The sequence below is a fragment of the Felis catus genome, chromosome C1 (genome assembly GCF_018350175.1).
Source record: "Felis catus isolate Fca126 chromosome C1, F.catus_Fca126_mat1.0, whole genome shotgun sequence".
Classification (NCBI taxonomy): Eukaryota; Metazoa; Chordata; class Mammalia; order Carnivora; family Felidae; genus Felis; species Felis catus.
Genome location: NC_058375.1, coordinates 41,667,590 through 41,690,754, shown reverse-complemented (window position 1 = coordinate 41,690,754; position 23,165 = coordinate 41,667,590). Strand labels below are relative to the sequence as shown.

Here is a 23,165-nt window from a genome sequence, read left to right as displayed (position 1 = left end):
TGCACCAAAATCTGAAAAACTTGCTGGAACTAGAGTTTGCTTGGAAAACATAACTGCTGCAAATTTGTGTGGTAATGGAGCTATGGCTTCTTGTTTTAACTTTTGACAGCACGGGAAGTGTATAAAGCAGTTTGCCATTATTGTGATTCAGATAACTTTCGTTGTTGTTGAGATGACTTTACCATAAGATGTTTTGCATAAGTGCTATTTTGTAATTTTGGGTTGAATTCATTCAGAAACATTATGGAGCCTTCAGCAAAAGCTAATTTCCAAAGCCATTTGGTGTTTGACAATAGTGGTGGAAGGCGGTTTTTTTGCAGAAAAATTTGTCTTAGCCTTGAGTTCAAAAATTGCAATAAAATGTTCCCATTGCTGAGCCATCAAACTGCTCTACAATAAGGGTTAATTCAAGATATTCTGCCTCTATTTCTAACAAAAATTCACAGAACTGATTGTGAAGTGTACAAGAATAAGTGACACTACTGTCTCACTAATACATGATAGATTCAAATATTTTCTGTAGAGTACTGCTGTTAAGATCGTGAATAATCATAGACTTTGAAACACCTCACAAAAGGTAAATTTGTCCAACTAAATCTTTTTTTCTGCTCCATACCTATTTTACCAACATTAGTGGGACTATATATTAGATCCCACTTCCAGTTGTAGTACATTCATGTTTTCTCAACCCCTTTGAAAATATTCTTATCTGTAGTTCTTGCAGAATATTCATGGAGGCTAATTGCTCAGTCACTTCAGACTTGGCACTGACTCTTCAAGTAAACAGCTGAGTTGTTGGTAACATCTCTAGGCACATCAAAAGTCAAAATCTTGAAATCATTTGCCTTGTTGTTAATTGCTTATCAGTTACTAAGGTCCTCAAATCTTTGAGCAGTAGTTCTCATCAATAGGCTAATAGTTTAATTAATAATTTTATAAATTTTTTCAGCTGTTACAAAATACAGTCTAACTCGTCATTGGTAAATAGTTTTCCTTGCTTAGCTAACAAATGGAGCTACTCAGAAACTTTCTTTGGTTGTAGTCTCATTTTCATCTTTAATTTTTGTGAAGAAATTCTACTGTAATGAGGTATTTCATTTAAATTTTCTGATTTTTCTGAGTGTTGCTCTTCTGTGAGTTGTGAATACTGTGATGAGTGCTAAGTATTGGTAATAACATTTTATTCTTTTAGCATAGCTATAATATTACATAATAAACACAGCATTTTGCTATTATTTGGTAACAAAATCCACACTAAAAGTGTGACATTTGAATTTCACTTTTCCCTTTCCTTATTTGGACATGATGAATATGTATTGCCACTTTAAAAAAAGTTGCACTGGGGCACGCACCTGTGTGGCTCAGTTCGGCATCCAAGCTCAGGTCATGATCTCACTGTTGGTGGGTTCAAGTCTGTGCTAATAGCTCAGAGCCTGGATTCTCTGTCTCTCTCTTTCTCTGCCACTCTCCTACTCGCACTCTTTCAAAAATAAAACATTTTCAAAAATATTTTTTGAAAAGTTGCACTTACAGTGATACATGTGGCATTTGAAATGCTGGTGGGTGATAAAGTGCATTGCTGCAATTTTTACAGTGTGGAGCCTGCAGTGCACAACAGTGAAAATGCCACAAAGGTCTTTGGAAGGAGAAAGCAGCAATAGATGATATGTAAATGAATGAGTGTGGCTGTGTGCCAGTAAAACTTTATGGAGACTGAAATTTGAATTTCAGAGAATTTAATGTATTATGAAATATTTTTTCATTGGATTTTTTCCTACTGCTTCAAAAAAAGTAAAAAACAGTTATTTTAAAGGCTGTAACCATAGTTTCTTAATTCCTGGTATGTCTTTTTTTCCTGTAATGCTAACTATCATATGTTAGGTTTTCATAAATGCATGGATATTTTTTCAGGGATCTTTACTATGTTGCATTTTGTTGATTTCTTATTTCATTATATTATGGCCTAAAAGTTCATATTTTTTACTTGCAGGGAGGGTTTTTCAAAAAATCTTCATGTTATGTAGACAAAAACAATAATGATTTCTTACTGTTTATTTTACTTGACACAAATCTTAATCTAGTTGATTATGTTGCTAAAATAAATAATTTTTTATTTTTCATTAGCCAGGTCTTTTCTGGTAATGAAATTTATATCTAACTCTCCCCTCTTCCCTTTCTCTATTGTAAAATACATCCCAGTTTTTTTGATAAACAGTATTCAGTATTTGCAGTATCCAAATATTGTTTGTACTGGGACATGTAGTCTATAATTATATTTTCTTTCTTGAACAACTATTTTCTCTTTAATTGCCTTATTTTTAAAAATTTTTTGTTAAAAATTTTTTTTAATGTTTATTTTTGGGGGAGGGAGAGTGAGCATGAGTCAGAGAGGGGCAGAGAGAGAGGGAGACACAGAATCTGAAGCAGGTTCCAGGCTCTGAACTGTCAGCACAGAGCCTGATGTGGGGCTGGAACCCGCAAACTGAGATCATGACCTGAGCCGAAGTTGGCTGCTTAACCGACTGAGCCACCCAGGAGCTCCTAATTGCCTTATTTTTTTTTTTTTTAATTTTTTTTTTTCAATGTTTATTTATTTTTGGGACAGAGAGAGACAGAGCATGAACGGGGGAGGGGCAGAGAGAGAGGGAGACACAGAATCGGGAAACAGGCTCCAGGCTCTGAGCCATCAGCCCAGAGCCCGACACGGGGCTCGAACTCCCGGACCGCGAAATCGTGACCTGGCTGAAGTCGGACGCTTAACCGACTGCGCCACCCAGGCGCCCCGTAATTGCCTTATTTCTAAGAACAGCTTTATTGAGATCTAAGTCACACATCACACAATACACTTTATTTAAAGTGTACAACTTAATAGCTCTTAGTGTATTTGCAGTTGTGCATCCATAACCACAATGTTTTTATTACCTCAGAAAGGAATCCTTCACTCCTCACCTGTCAGTCTCCCCAGTCCCCCATCTCCATAGCCCTAGGCAAACACTCATCTGTCTTCTGCTCTCTAGATTTGCTTATTCTGGACATTTCATGTAAATGGAATCATAAATTTTTCATCCTTTGTGACTGGCTACTTTAGTGTATTGTTTTTAAGGTTCATCTGTGTTGTACCATGTGTTAGAACTTCATTTATTTCTGAGTAATAATCCATTGTATGAATATGCTGCATTTTATTTATTTCAACAGTTGGTGGACACTGGTTATTATGAGTAATGCTGCCGTGAACATATATGTACAAGCTTTTGTGTGAACTTATGTTTTTATTTATTTTGGGTATATAATAAAGAGGGGCATAATTGCTGGATCAGATGGAAACTTGTTATCCATTTGAGGATTTTTTTCAGACTATTTTTCAAAGTGGCTGTACCATTTTACAATTTTCTCTAGCAGTGTAAAAGAATTCCAATTTCTCTGCATCTTCACCAATACTTGTTACAATCTTTTTTTTTTTTTAAGTTTCAGGTTTTTATTTAAATTCTAGTTATTTAACATACAGTACAATATTAGTTTCAGGTGTAGAATTTAGTGATTCATCACTTACATAACAACACCCATTGCTTATCACAACAGTACCCAGTGCTTATCACAACAAGTGCCCATTTTAATACCCATCACACATTTAACCCATCCCCCTGCCCACCTCCCTTCCAGCAACCTTCAGTTTGTTCTCTGTAGTTGAGTCTTTTTTATGATTTGCCTCTCTCTTGTCCACCCCTCCCTCCCATGTTCTTCTGTTTTGTTTCTTAAATTCTCATTTGTTTCATAATACTTAATATGAGTAAAATCATGGTGTTTGTCTTTCTCTGACTTATTTCCTTTAGCATAATACTCTCCATCCATGTCATTGCACATGACAAAATTTCATTCTTTTTTATGGTTGAGTAATGTTCATATATATATATCTTTATCCATTCATTAGTCAGTGGGCATTTGGGCTCTTTCCATAATCTGGCTATTGTAGATAATGCTTTAAACATCAGGGTACATGTATCCCTTCAAACCAGTATTTTTAGATCTTTTGGGTAAATACCTAGTAGTGCAGTTGCTGGATCATAAAATTGCTATTTTTACCTTTTTGTGGAAACTTCATACTGTTTTCCAAGTGGCTGCACTAGTTTGCATTCCCACCAACAGGGTAGGAGGGTTCCCCTTTTTCCTCATCCTCACCCTCATCTCTTGTTTCCTGTGTCGTTAATTTTAGTCATTTTGACAGGTGTGAGGTGATAGCTCATTGTAGTTTTGATTATAGCCCTCCTGGTAGGTGTAAAGTGGTATCTCATTATGATTTGCATTTCTCTGATGGCTGATGTTGAACATATTTTCATGTGGTTTTTGGTCGTCTTGTTGTCTTATACCATGTATATCTTATTCGGAGAATGTCTGTTCAGATCCTTTGCTCATCTTTATTTTTGGTTTTAATTGAGTAATAATAGTTGTTGTGTTTTAGATATGGATCTCATTAGATAAATGATTTGCAAAGTTTTTCCTTTGGTAGTATTCTTTGAAGCACAAAAGTTTTCAATTTTGATGATGTCTAGTTTATTTTTTTTCTCTTGCCGTGTGTACTTTTGGTGTTATATCTAAGATACCTTATTATTTTTGTTTAGTGCGCTTTGTTATCTAATATGAATTTTTCCCTACTACTCTGCCAGAGCTTTAAAACTTCTCCAGCTTTGGTCAAACATATCAGGTAACAATCAATGCATTTGTTTTGTTGTACCTTTATTCCTCAGTCAGTCTAGAATGTATGTTCTTCAGTTCCAGGAAGTTTTTCTTTTCTTTTTTATGTTTATTTAATTTGAGAGAGAGCGAGAGAGAGCACGCACACACACATACATGCGCACATGAGCAGGAGAGGGGCAGTGAGAGAGAGAGAGAGAGATTGGGAGAGAATCCCGAGCAGGTTCCACACTCAGTGTGGAGCTCGATCTCACCACTGCTCGATCATAACCTGAGCTGATGCCAAGAGTCAGAAGCTTAACTGACTGAGCCACTCAGGAACTCCAGCCAGGAAATTTTCTCAAAAAATTTTTTTTCTAGTTCTTCTCCTCTGTTTTCTTTTGAAACTATTATATACTACTATAACACTGGTTAAGTGTGGAGGGACTTTGCTATGGGAAAATGCAAGAGCCAAGATGGGCTGGGGACACAGGTGAGGGGTTTGCAGCCAAGGATTCTGCAGTAGAGCCTTTCTTCCCCTCCCTCAAGGCACAAAAAAACTCGTAGCTTCTTTCTTTACCTCTTCTCTTCACTGGAGGAGTGATTTATCTGATTAATGAGTGCAGTAGAATTACCTGGGGCATGTGCCAATTTAACCTGTTCATCTCTCACTTCTTTCCAGCCTGCAGCCAGCAAGTACTTTGGCATATTCTTTTCTAGTACAGTAAACTGAGTGCAGGACAAGTTCTGCTTTGGGGGGAAATAGTTCTATTTTGGTTGATAACTTTAATTCATAGTGTTTGCAAGCCATTTCTGAACCACTCTTAAGCCATGTTCTTCATCCTACCTTTTTATCAAAGATAAAGCTGATATTTTCCTTTCTACTTATCTATTCCTGTAACTTTCTCTTGTTTGATTATGAAATCAAGTGGGGAAGAGTTGTGCTTTTTAAAAATGTGGTAAACTATACATAACAAAATTTACCATTTTAACCATTTTTAAGTGTATGGTTCAGTAGCATTAAGTATGTTTATATTGTACAGCCATCACCACCATCCATCTCCATATCTTTTCATCTTGTCAAGCTGAAACTCTGAACTCTTTAACCAATAACTCTCAATTTCCGCCCCCCTCCCAAGCCCTGGCAACTACCATTCTACTTTCTTGCAGTGAATTTGGCTTCTGTAGGTATGTCGTATAAGTGAAATTACACAATATTTGTCCTTTTCTATCTGGCTTATATCACTTAGTGTATCTTCAGAATTCATCCATCGTGTAGCATGTGTCAGAATTTCTTTCCTTTTTTGTATTATTAATATTTTTTTAACGTTTGTTCATTTTTGAGAGACAGAGAATGTGAGTGGGGGAGGGGCAGAGAAAAAGGGAGACACCGAATCTGAAGCAGTTTCTAGGCTCTGAGCTGTCAGCACAGAGTCCAGCACGGGGCTTGAACCCACAAACCATGAGATCATAACCTGAGCTGAAGTGGGACGTTTAACCAACTGAGCCACCCAGGTGCTCCAGAATTTCTTTCCTTTTTAAAGCTGAAAAATACTCTGTTGTGTGCATATACCACATTTTGTTTATCCATTCATCCAATGATAGACATTGGGTTGTTTGCACCTTTTAGCTGTTGTGAATAATGCTGCTATGAACATTGATTTGCCAATCCTGTTTGAGTCCCTGCTTTATATCCAGAAGTGGTGTTGCTCAACCATTTGAGTTCTCCCAGTATATTGGTATTGTTGTGTAACAGTCTACCTCACAATTTAAGTGGCTCAAAGCAACAATGATTTATTATTTCTTAAAATTCTGTGGGATAGCTGGGCACTCTTTTGTGTCTAGGGTCACACTTGTGTGCTGCATTCATTCGGTGGGTTGACTGGAGCTCGAGTATCTAAGGTGACTTCAGTCACATGTTTGGGACCTTGGTGAGGACAGTGAGAAAGTGGGTCTCTGTCTGCTCAAAATCTCTGCTTATTCAGTCTGGCTTGTATTACTTTACATGGCAACTGATTCCCAAGAGAGTAAAGGCAGAAGCTGCAAGACATCTTGAGGCCTAGGCTCCAGGACTTACACATGAATTTCATCACAATATATAGGACAAAATTTACAAAACTAGCCTAGATTTAAGGGGTTGGGAGAAATAGCCTCTGACCCTTGTGGGAAGATTAGCTATGTCAGTAATTGGGGCCATTATTAAAATAATCAGTCACACCTAATAACACCTGTTCCATAACTGAGGAACCTTGAGAAATGGGGAAGGACTGCCATTTGGGGAGCAAAATGTACCTCTGGTGGGTCCTAAATACAGTGGCTTGGTATTATGTTTTAACAAGTAAAGAGGCATGTGAGTTTTTTGAGCGTGGTTATTTGCAAGAACTATGTTGTACCATGCAGGTCTTCTCCCTGTGCCCCCCACCCCCCATAGCTTTTTTTAAAAACAGTTGTATGTTTAGCTTTAAATTAATGCTGCTTGGATAAGAACACTTTAGTTGATTCAGGCTGGTCATGTCAGTTTTAGTATATGGGCTGTTTTGACTCAAGAGTTGCAGCTGGCCTAGAATTATAGGCAAGGGTAAACAGAGATTTGATTTTTTAAAGCTTTTTTAATGCTTTTATTGATTTCTTGAACCAGGCCTGCAGTTTTAAACTGCAAAGATGTCTAAAATTCCAAATGTGCTGTAATTAATGATAAAGGCTCTATCCTTAAATTGTTAATTCTAGGTCTAAACAGTGCTAAATCTCTTTAGGTTAAAAGTGGATATTGTGGGGCGCCTGGTGGCTCAATTTGTTAAGTCTCTAACTCTTGGTTTCAGGCAGGTCATGGTCTCACGGTTCATGAGTTTTAGCCTGCAGTGCAGAGCCTGCTTGAGATTCTTTCTCTCCCTTTCTCTCTCTGCCTCTCCCCCTTTCGTTCTCTTTGTCTGTCAAAATAAATAAACTTAAAAAAATTTTAAAAAAGAGGGTATTTGGGAGGGCATACGTTGTAACTATGTAACTTGTCCCCACTCTCCCTACCCTCACCATGTGGTCTCAAGTATTTTTGGATTTAAATATGTGAGCTCGTACTGGTAATTTTAGTGACTGAAAGTGGGCTTCTTAACAAAAGGTTAGCTTGTTAATGGAACAAATAAAAGTGAGTGGGTGGATACTTTATGATGGAGAGAATAATACCATCTACTTCAGTCTTCACTATCAGTACAGGAGCAATGGGAGAATGAAACCAAATAAAGGAAGACAAATTGAATAAGTTGGAGGACGAGAAGTTTTCTTAGAGATAGGTGACATCTTATATACATACAAATATTTGAGACTAAATCGTTTGGGGGGAAGTAATGACAAGTTTATGTAATTACACTGTTAGCTCTCCAAGTATTCTTTTTGACTAAAATGATTTAGCACTATCTAGGCCTAAAAATAGCAATTTAGGCTGGAACTTGCCTCACTATTTTCTCTCTATATGAGAAAATGAGGTCTTGAAGGCTAAGTAGTGTGCTATGTTATGGTTGTAGAATAATTTATTTGCACATTCATCTATCTGTGGACATTTGGGTAATTTCTAGTTTTTCTCTATCAAATGTTGCTTTAGTGAACACTGTTGACATATCTTTATGGTGTATATGAATATTTCCATAAGATACCTAGAAATGAAATTATGAGGTTAAAAGTATGCAGAGTTTACATTTTAATGGGTATAGCCGTATTTCCCTATACAAACACTATACCAATTGAGATTTATAAACAGTGTTGCACACTCTAAGTCTGGAGTTCTCTCTTGTCCATCAAGAGAGCGGACGCAGAATTGAATATGAGAGAGGCTAATGTTTGGGAGGAGACAAGAGTGGTGAACAGGGGTTTCATCTCTGTATTTTTTGAGCTCACAAGATTATTACTCATGTGGTGAACGTGAAGAAAACAAGATTTACACATGTAAATGTGGAGAAAACAATCAGACAGTATTCATTAACTTGTATATGTAAGAAGCAAAGGATCTGGGGGCAAGTGGAGTTTGTGATCAAAGTATAGTAGTATATTGGTGTCAGATGGAAAGTAATTTCACTTGTGATCCCATTACAATATTTTGCTACCTAACCTTGAGCACTTTTTTCTAACCCATTTATGTAAGCAGAACCATTATGTAAGCAGAACCCCCAGACTAGGTGAGAATATTCTCTCCCTTGTCATTACTGCTATCAGATAGCAGTAATTTTTATTTTTTTAGCTAGTTTGCTAGATGAAAAATATATTATTGTTTTAATTTGGTTATCTTTGATTTCTGGTGAGTTTCATCATCATTTCTTTTATTGGATGTCTTGTGGTTCTTCTTGAAATGTTTTTATATCTTTGTAAAACTTGTTTTCCTTGGGGCACCTGGGTGGCTCAGTCGGTTAAGCATCCAACTCTTGATTTCAGCTCACATCATGATCTCACAGTTCGTGAGTTTGAGCCCTGCATCGGGCTCCATGCTAACAGCACAGAGCCTGCTTGGGATTCTCTCTCTTCCTTTCTCTGCCCCTCCCCTGCTCATGCTTGATCTGTAAATAAATAAATAAGTAAATAAGTAAATAAATAGTAGAACCTGTTTTCCTTAGTTTTGTTTCTTTGCTCATTGATGTGAAGGAACTTTTATATATCATTGATATTTTCTCTCAGCACAGGCATACCTCATTTTACTGTGCTTTGCTTTATTGCACCTTACAGATACTGCATTCCCCCTCCCCCCCCCCCCCCCCCCCCATAAATTGAAGGTTTGTGGCAACCCTTTGTCAATCAAGTCCATCAGCACCATTTTCTAGCAGCATTTGCTAACTTTGTGTCTCTGTGCCCCATTTCGGTAATTTTCATCATTATTATTTTTATTATTTTATTATTACTACATTATGGTGATCTGTGATCAGTTATCTTTGATATTACTATTGTAATTGTTTTGGGATGCCACAAAGTGTGGCCATATAAGATGGCAAGCTTAGTCAATAAATGTTGTGTGTGTTCTGACTGGTCCACTGACTCATCATTCACCTGCCTCTCTCTTCCTTGGGCTTCCCTGTTCCCTGAGATGTAACAATATTGACATTAGGCCAGTTCATAACTCTACAGTTAAGTGTACAAGTGAAAGGAAGAGACTTGTGTCTCTTACTTTATTTAAGTCAAATGCTAGAAGTGATTAAGCTTAGTGAGGAAGTCATGTCAAAAACTGAGACTGTGGGGTGCCTGGGTGGCTCAGTTAAGTGGCTGACTTTGGCCCAGGTCATGATCTTACGGTCCAGGAGTTTGAGCCCCGTGTTGGGCTCTGTGCTGACAGTTCAGAGCCTGGAGCCTGCTTCAGATTCTGTGTCTCCCTTTCTCTCTGCCCTTCCCTTGCTCCCTGTTTCTCTCTCTCTCTTTCAAAAATAAATAAACAAAAAAAATTTAAAAACTGAGATAGACTGAATGCCAGATCTCTTGAGCCAGTTAGCCAAATTGTGAATGCAATCAAAAGTACTACTTCAGTGAATACGGTAATGATAAGACTGACAAGAAAGCAGAACAACCTGATAAGGGAGAAAGTTTGAATGGTTTGGATAGATTATTTCCTTAAATCAAAGCCTAATCCAAAACAAGGCCTTGATTCTCTTCAATTTTATAAAGGTCGAGAGAGGTGAAGAAGCTGCAAAAGAAAATTTTGAAGCTAGCAGAGGTTAATTTATGAAGTTTAAAGAAAGAAGCTGTTTCCATAAAAGTGCAAGGTGAAGCAGCAAGATATAGAAGCTGCAGCAAGTTATCCAGAAGATCTGACTAAAATAATTCATGAAGGTGGCTACACTAAATAGATTTTCAGTGTAGCTGAAGATGATGCCATCTAGGACTTTAATAGCTAGAGAGGAGTAGTCAGTGCCTGGCTTCAAAGCGTCAAAGGACAGGCTGACTCTCATGTTAGGAGCTAATGCAGCTGGTGGTTCTAAATTGAAGCCAGTTCTCAGTTACCATTCTGAAAATCCTAGGGCCTTTAAGAATTATGCTTAATCTACTCTGCCTGTGTTCTATAAATGGAACAACAAAGCCCGGATGATAGCACATCTGTTTACAACATGGCTTACTGAATATTTAAGCTTACTGTTGAGACCTGCTCAGAGGAAAAAAAAAAAAAAGGTTCCTTTTAAAAAAAAAAAAAAGATTTCTGCTCATTTTATTTTATTATTATTTTTAAAAAATATTACTGGGGTGCCTGGGTGGCTCAGTTGAGTGAGTGTACGACTTTGGCCCAGGTCATGAATCTCCCGGTTCATGAGTTAGAGTTCCCTGTTGGGCTTTGCACTGACATCGCGGAGCCTGCTTGGGATTCTCTGTCTCTCTCTGTCTCTGGCCCTCCCCTGCTTGTGTGCACTTGCATTCTCTCTTTCTCAAAAATAAATAAACATTAAAAAAATAAAAATATTACTGCTCATTGACAATGCACTTGGTCACCAAGAGCTATGATGGAGATGTACAGTGAGATGAATGTTGTTTTCATGCATGATAACACAACATCCATTCTGCAGTTCATGGATCAAGTAGTAATTTTGGCTTCTCTTATTATTTAACAAATACATGTTGTAAGGCTATATCTGCCATAGATATTGATTCCTCTCTTGGATCTGGGCAAAAAGTAAATCGAAAACCTGCTGGAAAGGATTCATGATCTAGATGCCGTTGAGAACATGTGTGATTCATGGGAAGAGGTCAGAATACCTGCAAGTACATGAATAGGAGTTTGGAAGAAGCTGATTCCAACCCTCATGGATGACTTTGAGAGGTTCAAGACTTCCATGGAGGAACTAACTGCAGATATTGTGGAAAGAGCGAGAGAATTAGAAGTGGAGGCTGAAGTGTGACTGAATTGCTGCAACCTCATGATAAAACTTGAATGGATGAGAAGTTGCTTCTTATGGGTGAACAAAGACAGTGATTTCTTGAGATGGAATCTACTCCTGGTAAAGATGCTATCAAGATTGTTGAAAGGACAACAAAGTATTTAGATTACTATATAAACTTGTTGATAAAGCAGCAGTTGAGTTTGAGAAGATTAATTTAAAGAAGTTCTGGGGTAGGGGCTCCTGGGTGACTCAGTCAGTTAAGCATCCAACCTTGGCTGAAGTCATGATCTTGAGATTCATGGGTTTGAGCCCTGCATTGGGCTCTGTGCTGACAGCTCAGAGCCTGGAGCCTGCTTCAGATTCTGTGTTTCCCTCTCTCTCTGCCGCTTCCCCACTCCTACTCTCTCTCTCTCAAAAATAAACATTAAAATTAAAAAAGTTCTGTGGATATAATGTTGTCAAACATTGTATGCTACAGAGAAATCCTTTGTGAAAGGAAGAGTCAGTTGATGCAGTCAACTTTATTGTCTTATTTTAAGAACTTGCCACAGCCAACCTGTGCTTTAACAGCCACCACCATGATCAGTTAGCAGCCATGAACATCGAAGCAAGACCTTCCACCAGCAAAAAGATTATGACTCACTGAAAGCTTGGGTGATGATGATTTTTTAGCCCTAAAAGTCTTTTTAAATTAAAGTATGTATATATTTTTAGACAATGCTATTGCACACTTAATAGATGACAGCATAGTGTAAACATAACTTACATGCACAGGGAAACATAATTTACTTGACTCACTTTACTGTGATATTTGCTTTATTATGGCATCTGGAACTGAACCTGTAATATCTCTGAGGTATGCTTGTATGCAGTTTGCTCTTTGTTTTGTTTATGATGCTTCGTTTTAAAAAAGTTTTAAATTAGGGGCACCTGGGTGCTTCAGTGGGTTAAGTGTCTGACTTTGGCTCAGATCATGATCTCAGGGTGTGAGATTGAGCCCTGTGTCGGGCTCTGCACGGACAGTGCGGAGCCTGCTTGGGATTCTCTGTCTCCCTCTCCCTGTACCTCTCCCTCTCTGCCTCTCTCTTTCTCTCTCTCTGTCTCTGTCTCTGTCTCTCTCTCTCAAAATGAATAAATAAACATCAAAACGATACTTGTAGGGGTGCCTGGGTGGCTCAGTCGGTTTAGCATCTGACTTGGCTGAGGTTATGATCTCATGATTTGTGATTTTGAACCTTGCATCTGGCTTTCTGCTGACAGAGCAGAGCCTGCTTTGGATTCACTGTCTCCCTCTTTCTCTCTGCCCCTCCCGCATGTGCATGTGTGCTCTCAAATATAAACATTAAAAAAAAAAATACTTTTAGAACATTTTTTCCTTTTAGTTCTATAATCTCTCTGAAATTTATATGTGTTGAATGTAAGGAAGTAGATATTGCCTGTTGTTTCAGCATCATTTATGAATCATAATAAATGGTGTTGGCAGCAGTATTATAAAGACTGCTGTTTCTAGAATATCGTTTCATTGATCTGTAAGTGTTCCTGTACCAGTGTACTGTTTGATTTCAATTCATTTAAAAGTTTATATTTTTATAATTGGTAAGACTCTTCCCTCTCATTGTTTTCCCTTTTCAAAATGTTCTTGCCTTTTTTGTGACTTTTGTCCTCATGAATTTTAGAATCAGTATGTATGTTATGTTGCACAAAAAATCTTCTTGAGATTTTTTCTTATTGGAATTGCCTTGAATTTACAGATTTCATGTGGGAAGGAATTTATATCTTTACAATATCAGGTGTTTTCATTCACCAGCATGGTATGATTAGTCACGTCTTTTATTTTCTTCTGCAGTTTCCTACTTTTCTGCATGTTGATTGTGTTGAGTAGTAGTGAAAAGAATGAGTTCTAGTGCCATGCTATTTGGGTTCAGTGTGTGCTAAGCTTGGGCAAATAAAAACCCCTTTTTATACTTTAGTTTTCTCATCCATAAAATGGGAAGAGTAATAACTCATTAGGGTTATTGTGAGGATTAAATGGTTAAGACCTGTAAGTTAACACAATATGTTAGCTATTGTTATTAAGTGTATATTTAGGTATTTATAGTTTCTGTTGTTTTTGTGAATGGGGTCTTATATTTAAATCTCATTTTAATTGGTTTTGTTTGATATATAGGAAAGTTCATGATTTTTTGTTCATGGTTCTTGATTTGAATACTTTGTGGAACTCTGTTTCATACTAATATTTTTGTTTTTCTTCTGTTTTTTCTTTTCTTTTAAGAGAGGGAGAGAGAGAGAGAGGCAGAGGGAGAGGGAGAGAGAAAATCTTAAGCAGGCTCCATGCCCACAGTGGAGCCCGATGCAGGGGTCAGTCTCAGGACCGTGGGATCATGACCTGAGATGAATCAATAGTTGGATGCTTAAGCAACTGAGCCACCAGCTCCTTGTTTTGTTTTTCTAAATTCTTGCATTCTCTAGGTAATCATATATTTTGCAATGAATTCTTTTAGCTTTCAGTATTTTTGCCTCATATTTCCTATTTATTTATTTATATCATGGATCTTTTTCATTGACTAGAACTTCCAATACAATGTTGAATAGAAGTGATGAGCTTCCACAGTATGGCTGACGACATAGCTAGTGCTCACTCTACTCTCTTTAACGGGGAAACAGCGGACTACAGGAGACTGAACTGTATCTGCCTCTATTTCCAACAGGCTCATGTTCGTTCAACTTTCACTCATGAAAAAAAAAAGCCAGGAAAATTTTATTAATCCTTTTTAAAAAAAATTTAATATAAAATTATAGCAAAAAAAAAAGGAAACTGAACTTTAGTAGTACAACTGGAACAATCTGCAGCAACGGCAGCAGCGGTGGGAGAAGAGATTTAATTTAGTTGATTTTCTGTGGTTGTTGGTTGTTTGCTAGTCTCACGGTGACAGAAGCTGCACAGTTTTTCGAAGGGACTGAGAAGCTGCTGGAGGTTTGGTTCTCCAGGCAGCAACCTGACTTAAACCAAATATCTGGGGATCTTCGCACTATCCCAAGATCCGAGTGGGACATACTTTTTGAAGGATGTGCAATGTTCAATCATAAGTGTGACAACTGACAAGCAGGAAGCTTATGTACTCAGTGAGAGTAGCACGTTTGTCTCTAAGAGACGTTTCATTTTGAAGACCTCTGGTACCACCCTCTTGCTGAAAATGTTGGCTCCTCTGTTGAAACTTGCTAGGGATTACAATGGATTTGACTCAATTCAAAGCTTTTATTCTCGTAAGAATTTCACAAAGTCTTCTCATCAAGGGTACCCACACTGGAATTTCCAGGAAGAAATAGAATTTCTTAATGCAGTTTTCCCAAATGGAGCAGCATATTGTATGGGACGTGTGAATTCTGACTGTTGGTACTTGTATACTTTGGATTTTCCAGAGACTCAGGTAATCAGTCAGCCAGATCAGACCCTGGAAATTCTGATGAGTGAGCTTGACCCAGCAGTTATGGACCAGTTCTACATGAAAGATGGTATTACTACAAAGGATGCCACTTGTGAGAGTGGAATTCGTGATGTGGTACCAGGTTCTGTCATTGATGCCACACTGTTCAATCCTTGTGGGTATTCGATAAATGGAATGAAATCAGATAGAACTTATTGGACTATTCACATCACTCCAGAATCAGAATTTTCTTATGTTAGCTTTGAAACAAACTTAAGTCAGACCTCCTATGATGACCTGGTCAGGAAAGTTGTAGAAGTCTTCAAGCCAGGAAAATTTGTGACCACCCTGTTTGTAAATCAGAGTTCTAAATGTTGCACAGTGCTTTCTTCACCCCAGAAGATTGAAGGTTTTAGATATTTTGCTTGCCAGAGCATTATGTTCAATGATTACAATTTTGTTTTTACCAGTTTTGCGAAGAAGCATCAACAACAGCAGAGTTGATAAGAACAAATGCAAAAAGAGAACACACATAGAAGGAGGTGGTGGCTGCTTTTTAGATATTGATACCGGGAGCCATGCTTTCCATAACCACCACCTTGTAGCTGCAGAAAGCCCTAGATGTAATGATAATGTAATCATTTTGAATTATATGCATTATTATATGAAGGAGTTAGATATCTTGCATGAATGCTCTCTTCTGTGTTTAGGTATTCTATGCCACTCTTGCTGTGAAATTGAAGTGCATGTAGAAAAAACTTTTTACTATATGAAACTTTACAACACTTGTGAAAACAATTCAATTTGGCTTATGCACAGTGTAATATTTCTCCATGTATCATCCAAAATTCCCCACAGACAAGGCTTTTTGTCCTCATTAGGTGTTGGCCTCAGCCTAATCATCGGGACTGTTCTATTAAATTGCTGCCAGGATTTTACATCCATTTATCTCCACTTTCCAGAACATATTCTCTACTAATATTACTGAAACCAATTTCTACTTCATACAGTTGTTTTTTGCAACAGCGTTTAAAATGTATCTTCCATGAGCCGAGTCCTCTTTAAGAAATGATTGCAGTTATCCATTTTGTGTATTACTATTTTAACATTATTGCTTCTTGTACCTGTACTTTTTTAAAAATTGATTTCATTCCTTGCCATAGTGTCTTGCCTTCTGACCCCCTGTCAATAAAGCAATACACTGTTAAAAAAAAAAAAAAAGTGTTGATAAAGAGCATTTTTTCCCCATGGCTCTTTAAATGGACTTGGTGTTGATTTATGAAAGATAACCCTCTATAAAGCTAAAGGCTTTGTGTGTGTATATGTGTGTTCTTAATTTGTTGAGTAGTGGGTTTTGGATTTTTACTAAATTTTTATTATATAAATAATAATTGAACATACTTTTATTACAAAAGATTGAAAAGTACAGAAGTGATAGACTATAGACAAATTTTTAAAGCATGGAGATTCTTTGTATCCTGCTCTACTTTTATTCCTCTCTGTACATATATATGTTACATTTGGTTTATACCTTTATATATATTTAATGTGTACAGGTGTACACATACTTTTCTTTTTAATGTTTATTTTGAGAGAGTAAGAGGAAAGGGGAGAGAGGGGGAGAGAGACCAAGTAGGCTGCACACTCAGTGCAGAGCCTGACATGGGGCTCAATCCCATGAATTGTGAGATCCTGACATGAGCTGAAATCAAGAGTCTGAGGCTTAACCAGCTGAGCCACCCAGGTGCCCATATACACATATTTTTATTTGTTTCTATAAAAGTAGGTGTTAGATTTTATCTGATATTTTGTTTCATTTAGCAGATATTAAATACCTACCATGTATCAGGCATTAACCTTCTTCTGTTCAACAAATCTTTAAATGGTTCCTAAGTGCCAAACAATGTCTCTCTTTTTTTTTTTTTTCGTTTTTTATTTATTTTTGGGACAGAGAGAGACAGAGCATGAACGGGGGAGGGGCAGAGAGAGGGAGACACAGAATCGGAAACAGGCTCCAGGCTCTGAGCCATCAGCCCAGAGCCCGACGCGGGGCTCGAACTCACGGACCGCGAGATCGTGACCTGGCTGAAGTCGGACGCTTAACCGACTGCGCCACCCAGGCGCCCCACCATTTTTTTTTTTAACGTTTATTTATTTTTGAGACAGAGACAGAGCATGAATGGGGAGGGTCAGAGAGAGAGGGAGACACAGAATGGGAAGCAGGCTCCAGGCTCTGAGCCATCAGCCCAGAGCCCGATGCAGGGCTCGATCTCACGGACCGTGAGATCGTGACCTGAGCCGAAGTCGGACGCTCAACCGACGGAGCCACCCAGGCGCCCCCAAACAATGTCTCTTAAAACGTTTACTAAGTGCCAGACAATGTCTCTGGTGCTGGGGATATGGCTGTGAAGAAAAAGAAGAGCTCTGCTCTCAGAACTAACATTCTAAAGGTGTAGACAATAGAAAGAAGGGAAGGAAGAAGGAAGGGAGGGAGAAAATGTAAGAAGGAAGGAAGGAAGGAGAGAGCCAAATGTTGAGAAAAAAGTAAAAGGATAAAAGAGCATAGAGATTGGGGTGCTATTTTAGATAGTGTGGTCAGAGAAAGTTTCTGAAAAGGGGAAATTTCAGTAAAGACTTGAACTAGGTGGAACAGTCATGCAAATACTGTACTTGGGATAGAGCTTTAGGACTGGGAGTAGCAAGCCCAAAGGCCCCAGTGTGAAGCCTGTTGGGAATGTTCTTGAAACAAGAGTCATTTGGTTAGAGCAAAGAGGATGAGGGAAGAGTGGAGGGAAAGCAGGTTGGAGAGGTAGTGGGTGGACAGATTATGTAGAGCTTTCTAGGCTCTGGTAACGATTTTGGATTTTATTCCAAGTATGACAGGAAGCCATTGATGATTTTTGAAAAGTGAAGTGCCTTGTATTAGTTGTTAGGATTGTTTTGACAAAATACCACAGACTGGGTGCCTTAAACAACAGAAATTTACTTTCTTACAATTTTGGAGGCTAGAAGTCCCAAGATTTGAGTGTCAATAGTTAGGTTTCTTCTGAGGCTTCTATGACTTACAGGTGGCTGCCTTCTTGCTCTGTCCTCATGTGATCTTTTATCTGTGTAGATACATCTGGTGTCTTTATGTCCAAATGTCTTTGTCTTTTTTTTTTTTAATTTTTTTTTTCAACATTTTTATTTATTTTTGGGACAGAGAGAGACAGCATGAACAGGGGAGGGGCAGAGAGAGAGAGGGAGACACAGAATCCGAAAAAGGCTCCAGGCTCCGAGCCATCAGCCCAGAGCCTGACGCGGGGCTCGAACTCACGGACCGCGAGATCGTGACCTGGCTGAAGTCGGACGCTTAACCGACTGCGCCACCCAGGCGCCCCAAATGTCTTTGTCTTATAAGTATACCAGTCAGATTGGATTAGGGTTCACCTCAATGGCCTCATTTTAACTTAGTCCTATCTCTTTAAAGGTTCTATGTCTAAACATAGTCACAGTCTGAGGTACTAGAGGTTAGGACTTCAACATATGACTTTGGGATAACATAATTTAGCCCATAACACACCTGATCTGCTTTTTCAGACTGCTGAGGATAGATTTTTAAGTTTATTTTGAGAGAGAGAAAGAGCATGCACGGCAGGGGGAGGGACAGAGAGGGGGTGAGGGTATCTCGAGCAAGCTCCATACTGTTAGTGTGGAGCCTGATGCAGTGCTCAATCTCACAAACTGTGAGATCATGACCTGAGCTGAAATCAAAGAGTCAGATGCTTAACCCACTGAGCCACCCAGGCTCCCTGTGATCTGTTTTGCAAGTGGAATGCTTAGGATTATTTTGAAAGTAGAATGCCTCCACCCACCCCCACCCTTTTCTTTTTCTGGTTTTGAAAATTTGAAGCTAGTAAAAAAAACACATTTTACAAAGGCTGTTTGGGGTGTTCCCCCCCACCCGATTTTTTTTTTTTTACATGCCTTGATGTTTGCCTTTTGAAGATTCTGTGTCTTAAGATTTATCCTAGGATGCATTTCTTGACAGATTGTTCACATTCTTAGAAAATAGCTCTTTGATTTTAACATATCCTACTGCTGTTGAGTTGATTATTTGGCACAGAGGAGCATGACCTGACTGGCCTATTATTAATGAAGTTCCTTTGATTGTTACTTAAGAAATTTATAAGACTAATATTTTATTTTTATTTATTTTTTTAACGTTTATTTTTGAGACAGAGAGACACAGAGCATGAATGGGGGAGGGTCAGAGAGAGGGAGACACAGAATCTGAAACAGGCTCCAGGCTCTGAGCTGTCAGCACAGAGCCTGACGCGGGGCTCGAACTCACGGACAGCTAGATTACGACCTGAGCCGAAGTGGGACGCTTAACCGACTGAGCCACCCAGGAGCCCCAAGACTAATATTTTATATATACAAAAGAGAACACACAGCGTTTATGGTTCATAATAAACCCCAAAATGGATAACCTATTACTCAACTTAAAACTATTTTATGGGGCGCCTGGGTGGCTCAATCGGTTGAGCGTTGGACTTCGGCTCAGGTCATGATCTCGCGGTCCGTGAGTTCGAGCCCCATGTCAGGCTCTGTGCTGACAGCTCAGAGCCTGGAGCCTGCTTCACATTCTGTGTCTCCCTCTCTCTGCCCTTCCCTCGCTCATGCTCTCTCTCTCAGTCAAAAATAAATAAAACATTAAAAAAAAAACAAAAAACTTCAGGGGCACCTGAGTGGCTCAGCCTAAGTGTCTGACTTCAGCTCAGGTCATGATCTTGCAGTCTGTGAGTTCGAGCCCTGTGTCAGTCTCTGTGCTGATAGCTCAGAGCCTGGAACCTGCATCTGAGTCTGTGTCTCCCTCTCTCTCTGTCCCTCCCCAGTTCATGCTCTGTCTCTCTGTCTCTCAAAAATAAATAAAGATAAAAATAAATAAAGGTCAAAATTTTTTTTAAATAAAAAACAAAACTAGGATCTACTTTAGTGTTCTGCCACATGCCCCTTCCTCTACCCTCCCATGTTGTTTGCCCCCATAACTATTCTGAATTTTGTATTTATCATTCCTTTGTTTAAAAAGAAGTTTTATCACATGCATATGTATAGCCAAATATAGTCTTTACCTTTTTTTTTTTTTTGGTTTTATATAAATGATATTCATATGGTATATAATCCTTTGTGATATGCTTTTTATACTCATATTTTTAATTTAAAAAAATATTTATTTTTAAGAGAGAGAGCATGAACAGGGAGGGGCAGAGAGAGAGGGAGACACAGAATCTGAAGCAGACTCCATGCTCTGAGCTGTCAGCACAGAGCCCCATGTGGGGCTCGAACCCACCAACCATGAGATCATGATCTGAGCCAAAGTTGGACACTTAACTGACTAAGCCACCCAGGTGCCCCTATTTTTTTTTTTTTTAAGTTTACTTATTTATTTGGAGAGAGGGAGAGACAGAGCTTGGAGGGAGGGGTAAGAGAGAGGGAGAGAGAGAGAATTCCATGACCTGAGCCAAAACTAAGAGTTGGACACTTAACTGATTGAGCCACCCAGATGCCCCTACACTTATTATATTTTTAAGATTTACCACATATGTAGCTTTTTGTTGGATTATGTAGTTTCCTGTATTTAAAATTTTTTTTTAATCTTTATTATTTATTTTTGAGAGAGAGAGAGAGTATGAGCAGGGGAGGGGCAGAGAGAGAGGGAGACACAGAATCCGCAGCAGGCTCCAGGCTCCGAGCTGATAGCACAGAGCCTGACTCAGGGCTCGAACCCACAAACCCTGAGATCATGACGTGAGCCGAAGTCGGGCACTTAACTGACTGAGCCACGCAGGCGCCCTTGTATTTTTCTGTATTATAATATTATGTGAAAAAGAAATACATTCTTTGAACATACCACAGTTTCTCCATTCTGCTGTCACTAGACATTTGGGTTATTTCCATTTCAGTTAATAATTGAGCGTCTTGCCCTGAGTCTCTCCCTACTTTCATTTTTTGGTGTGGAGTTTAGGCTTCCTCCAGGGCTTCTTGGGAAGAAGCAATGTTTTATCACGTATATTTAGGTAGGCCTGCAGTTCTCCTTTCTATTTTCTCCATTAGTCTAATTAAATTTACTTATTGTTTTCTAATAATTTCTAAAAACTTCTGATCTGCTAACAGTGTCCTTTTCTGTTTTCTGAGTCTGTCATGATTTTATTCTCAAAACCAAAATGAAATATAACTTTTTTGGTTATTTAAATGTGATTTTTGGTATGAAAGTAGGTAAATCTATATGTTCAGTCTTTCATCTTAAGTCATCTTTCTTTGCACATTATTCTTCCCAGTTTCTGCTAGACTGACTTTTTCTTTTTTTGTTGAATAAATATAGTATGTAACATTGTGTAAGTTTAAGGTGTATAGTATGTTACTTTGATAAATTTTTGTATTGTAATATTGCTGATACGGTGATGTTTGTCACCTTACCTAATTATAGTACAGTATTTTTGTCTATATTCATTATACTGTGTGTAAAATTGCCGTGGCTTATTTGCTACTCATTATAAGTTTGTTCTCTTAAACACTATCACTCTTACTTCCCACCACTAACCCCCATCCCCTTACAACCACCATTTTATTCTCTTTTTTACAGGTTTAACCTCTTTAGATACCACATATAAGTGATATATGTTTATCTCTGACTTATCTCATTTAGTATAATGTGCTCAAGTTCTGTCCATTTTGTCCTTTCACATGGCTGAATAATATTCCATTGTGTGTACATACCACATCTACTTTATTCATTCAATCATTGATGGACATTTGGGTTGTTTCCATATCTTGGCTATTATGAATAGTGCTGCAATAAACATGGCAGTGCATATATCCTGTTGAATTCCTCTTTTCATTTCCTTTGGGTATATGCCCAGAAGTAGAATTGCTGCATTTCATGGTAGATCTAATTTTAATATTTTGAGGAACCTCCGTATTGTTTTTCATAGTAGTTGGACCAATTTGTATACTTACCATTAATGTTAAGGGTTTTCTTTTCACCACATTCTCTCTAGCACTTGTTGTCTTTTGTTTTCTTGATGATAGCTATTCTGACAGGTGTGAGATAATAGCTTATTGTGGTTTTTATTTGTACTTCACCGATAACTATGATGTTAAGCATCTTTTCATGTATTTGTTGGCCATTTTGATGTTCTCTTTGGAAAAGTATCTAGTTCTTCTGCCCTTTTTAAAATTGAATTGTTTTTGTTATTAAGTTGACTTTTGTTCTTTATATATTTTGGATATTAACACCTTATTCAGTATATGGTTTGTAAAAATTTTCTCCTGTAGGTTGTCTTTCATGTTGTTAGTTGTTTCTTGGTCTGTACAGAAGGTTTTGGGTTTGATATAGTCTCATTTGTTTTTTGCTTTTGTTGTTTATGCATTTGGCATTGTATAGAAAAATCATTGCCAGGGATGTGCCTGGCTGGCTCAGTCAGTGGAGTGTGCAAATCTTGATCTTGGGGTCATGAGTTTGAGCCCCATGTTGTGTAGAGATTACTTAGATAAATAAATAGATGTAAAAAAAAAAAAAGAAAAGAAAAATCATTGCCAAGACCAATGGTGGTGAGCTTCTTTCTTACATTTTTTCTAGGAATTTTATGGTATCAGGTCTTATATTTAAGTCTTTGATCCATTGCAATTTCTGTGAGTGGTGTGAGGTAGGGTCCAGTTTCACTGCTCTGCGTATGTTTCTCCAGTTTTTATAGTGTCATTTGCTGAAGAGACTGTCCTTTCACCATTGGGTATTTTTGGTTCCTTTGTTGAGTATTGTTGACCATATATCCAGGGATTTAATTCTGGGCTCTCTATTCTGTTTTACTGGTTGATGTGTCTATTTCTGTGCCAGTATCATACTATTTTTATTACTATGGCTTTTGTAGTATAGTTTGAGATCCAGGAGTATGATACATCTGGCTTTGTTCTTTTTTCTCAGGATTGCTTTGTCTATTCAAGGTCTTTTGTGGTTCCGCGCAAATTTTAGGATTGTTTCTTCTATTTCTGTGATGAATGAATGTCTTGGATATTTTGATGGGGATTGCATTGAGTATATAAATAGCTTTGGGTAGTATGGCCATTTTAACAATATTAATTCTTCTGATCCATGATCATGGGATGGCTTTCCATTGGCATCTTTTTAAATTTCTTTCAGCAAAGCATTGTTTTCATTGTACAGATCTTTCACTTCCTTGCTTAAATTTATTAAGTA

At 38.1% G+C, this 23,165-nt stretch overlaps 2 protein-coding genes across 4 annotated transcripts in view; both read left to right on the top strand.

Annotated features, from left to right (window-relative positions):
* NRDC (nardilysin convertase) overlaps window positions 1-23,165 on the top strand; it is a 101,825-nt gene that overhangs the window by 14,796 nt on the left and 63,864 nt on the right. The gene's annotated exons all lie outside the window — the stretch shown is intronic.
* On the top strand, window positions 12,821-16,541 carry LOC101089127 (S-adenosylmethionine decarboxylase proenzyme 1-like). The gene has a single exon (XM_045035815.1). The coding sequence runs from the start codon at window positions 14,699-14,701 to the stop codon at window positions 15,431-15,433; it is 735 nt and encodes a 244-aa protein (XP_044891750.1). The 5' UTR covers window positions 12,821-14,698; the 3' UTR covers window positions 15,434-16,541.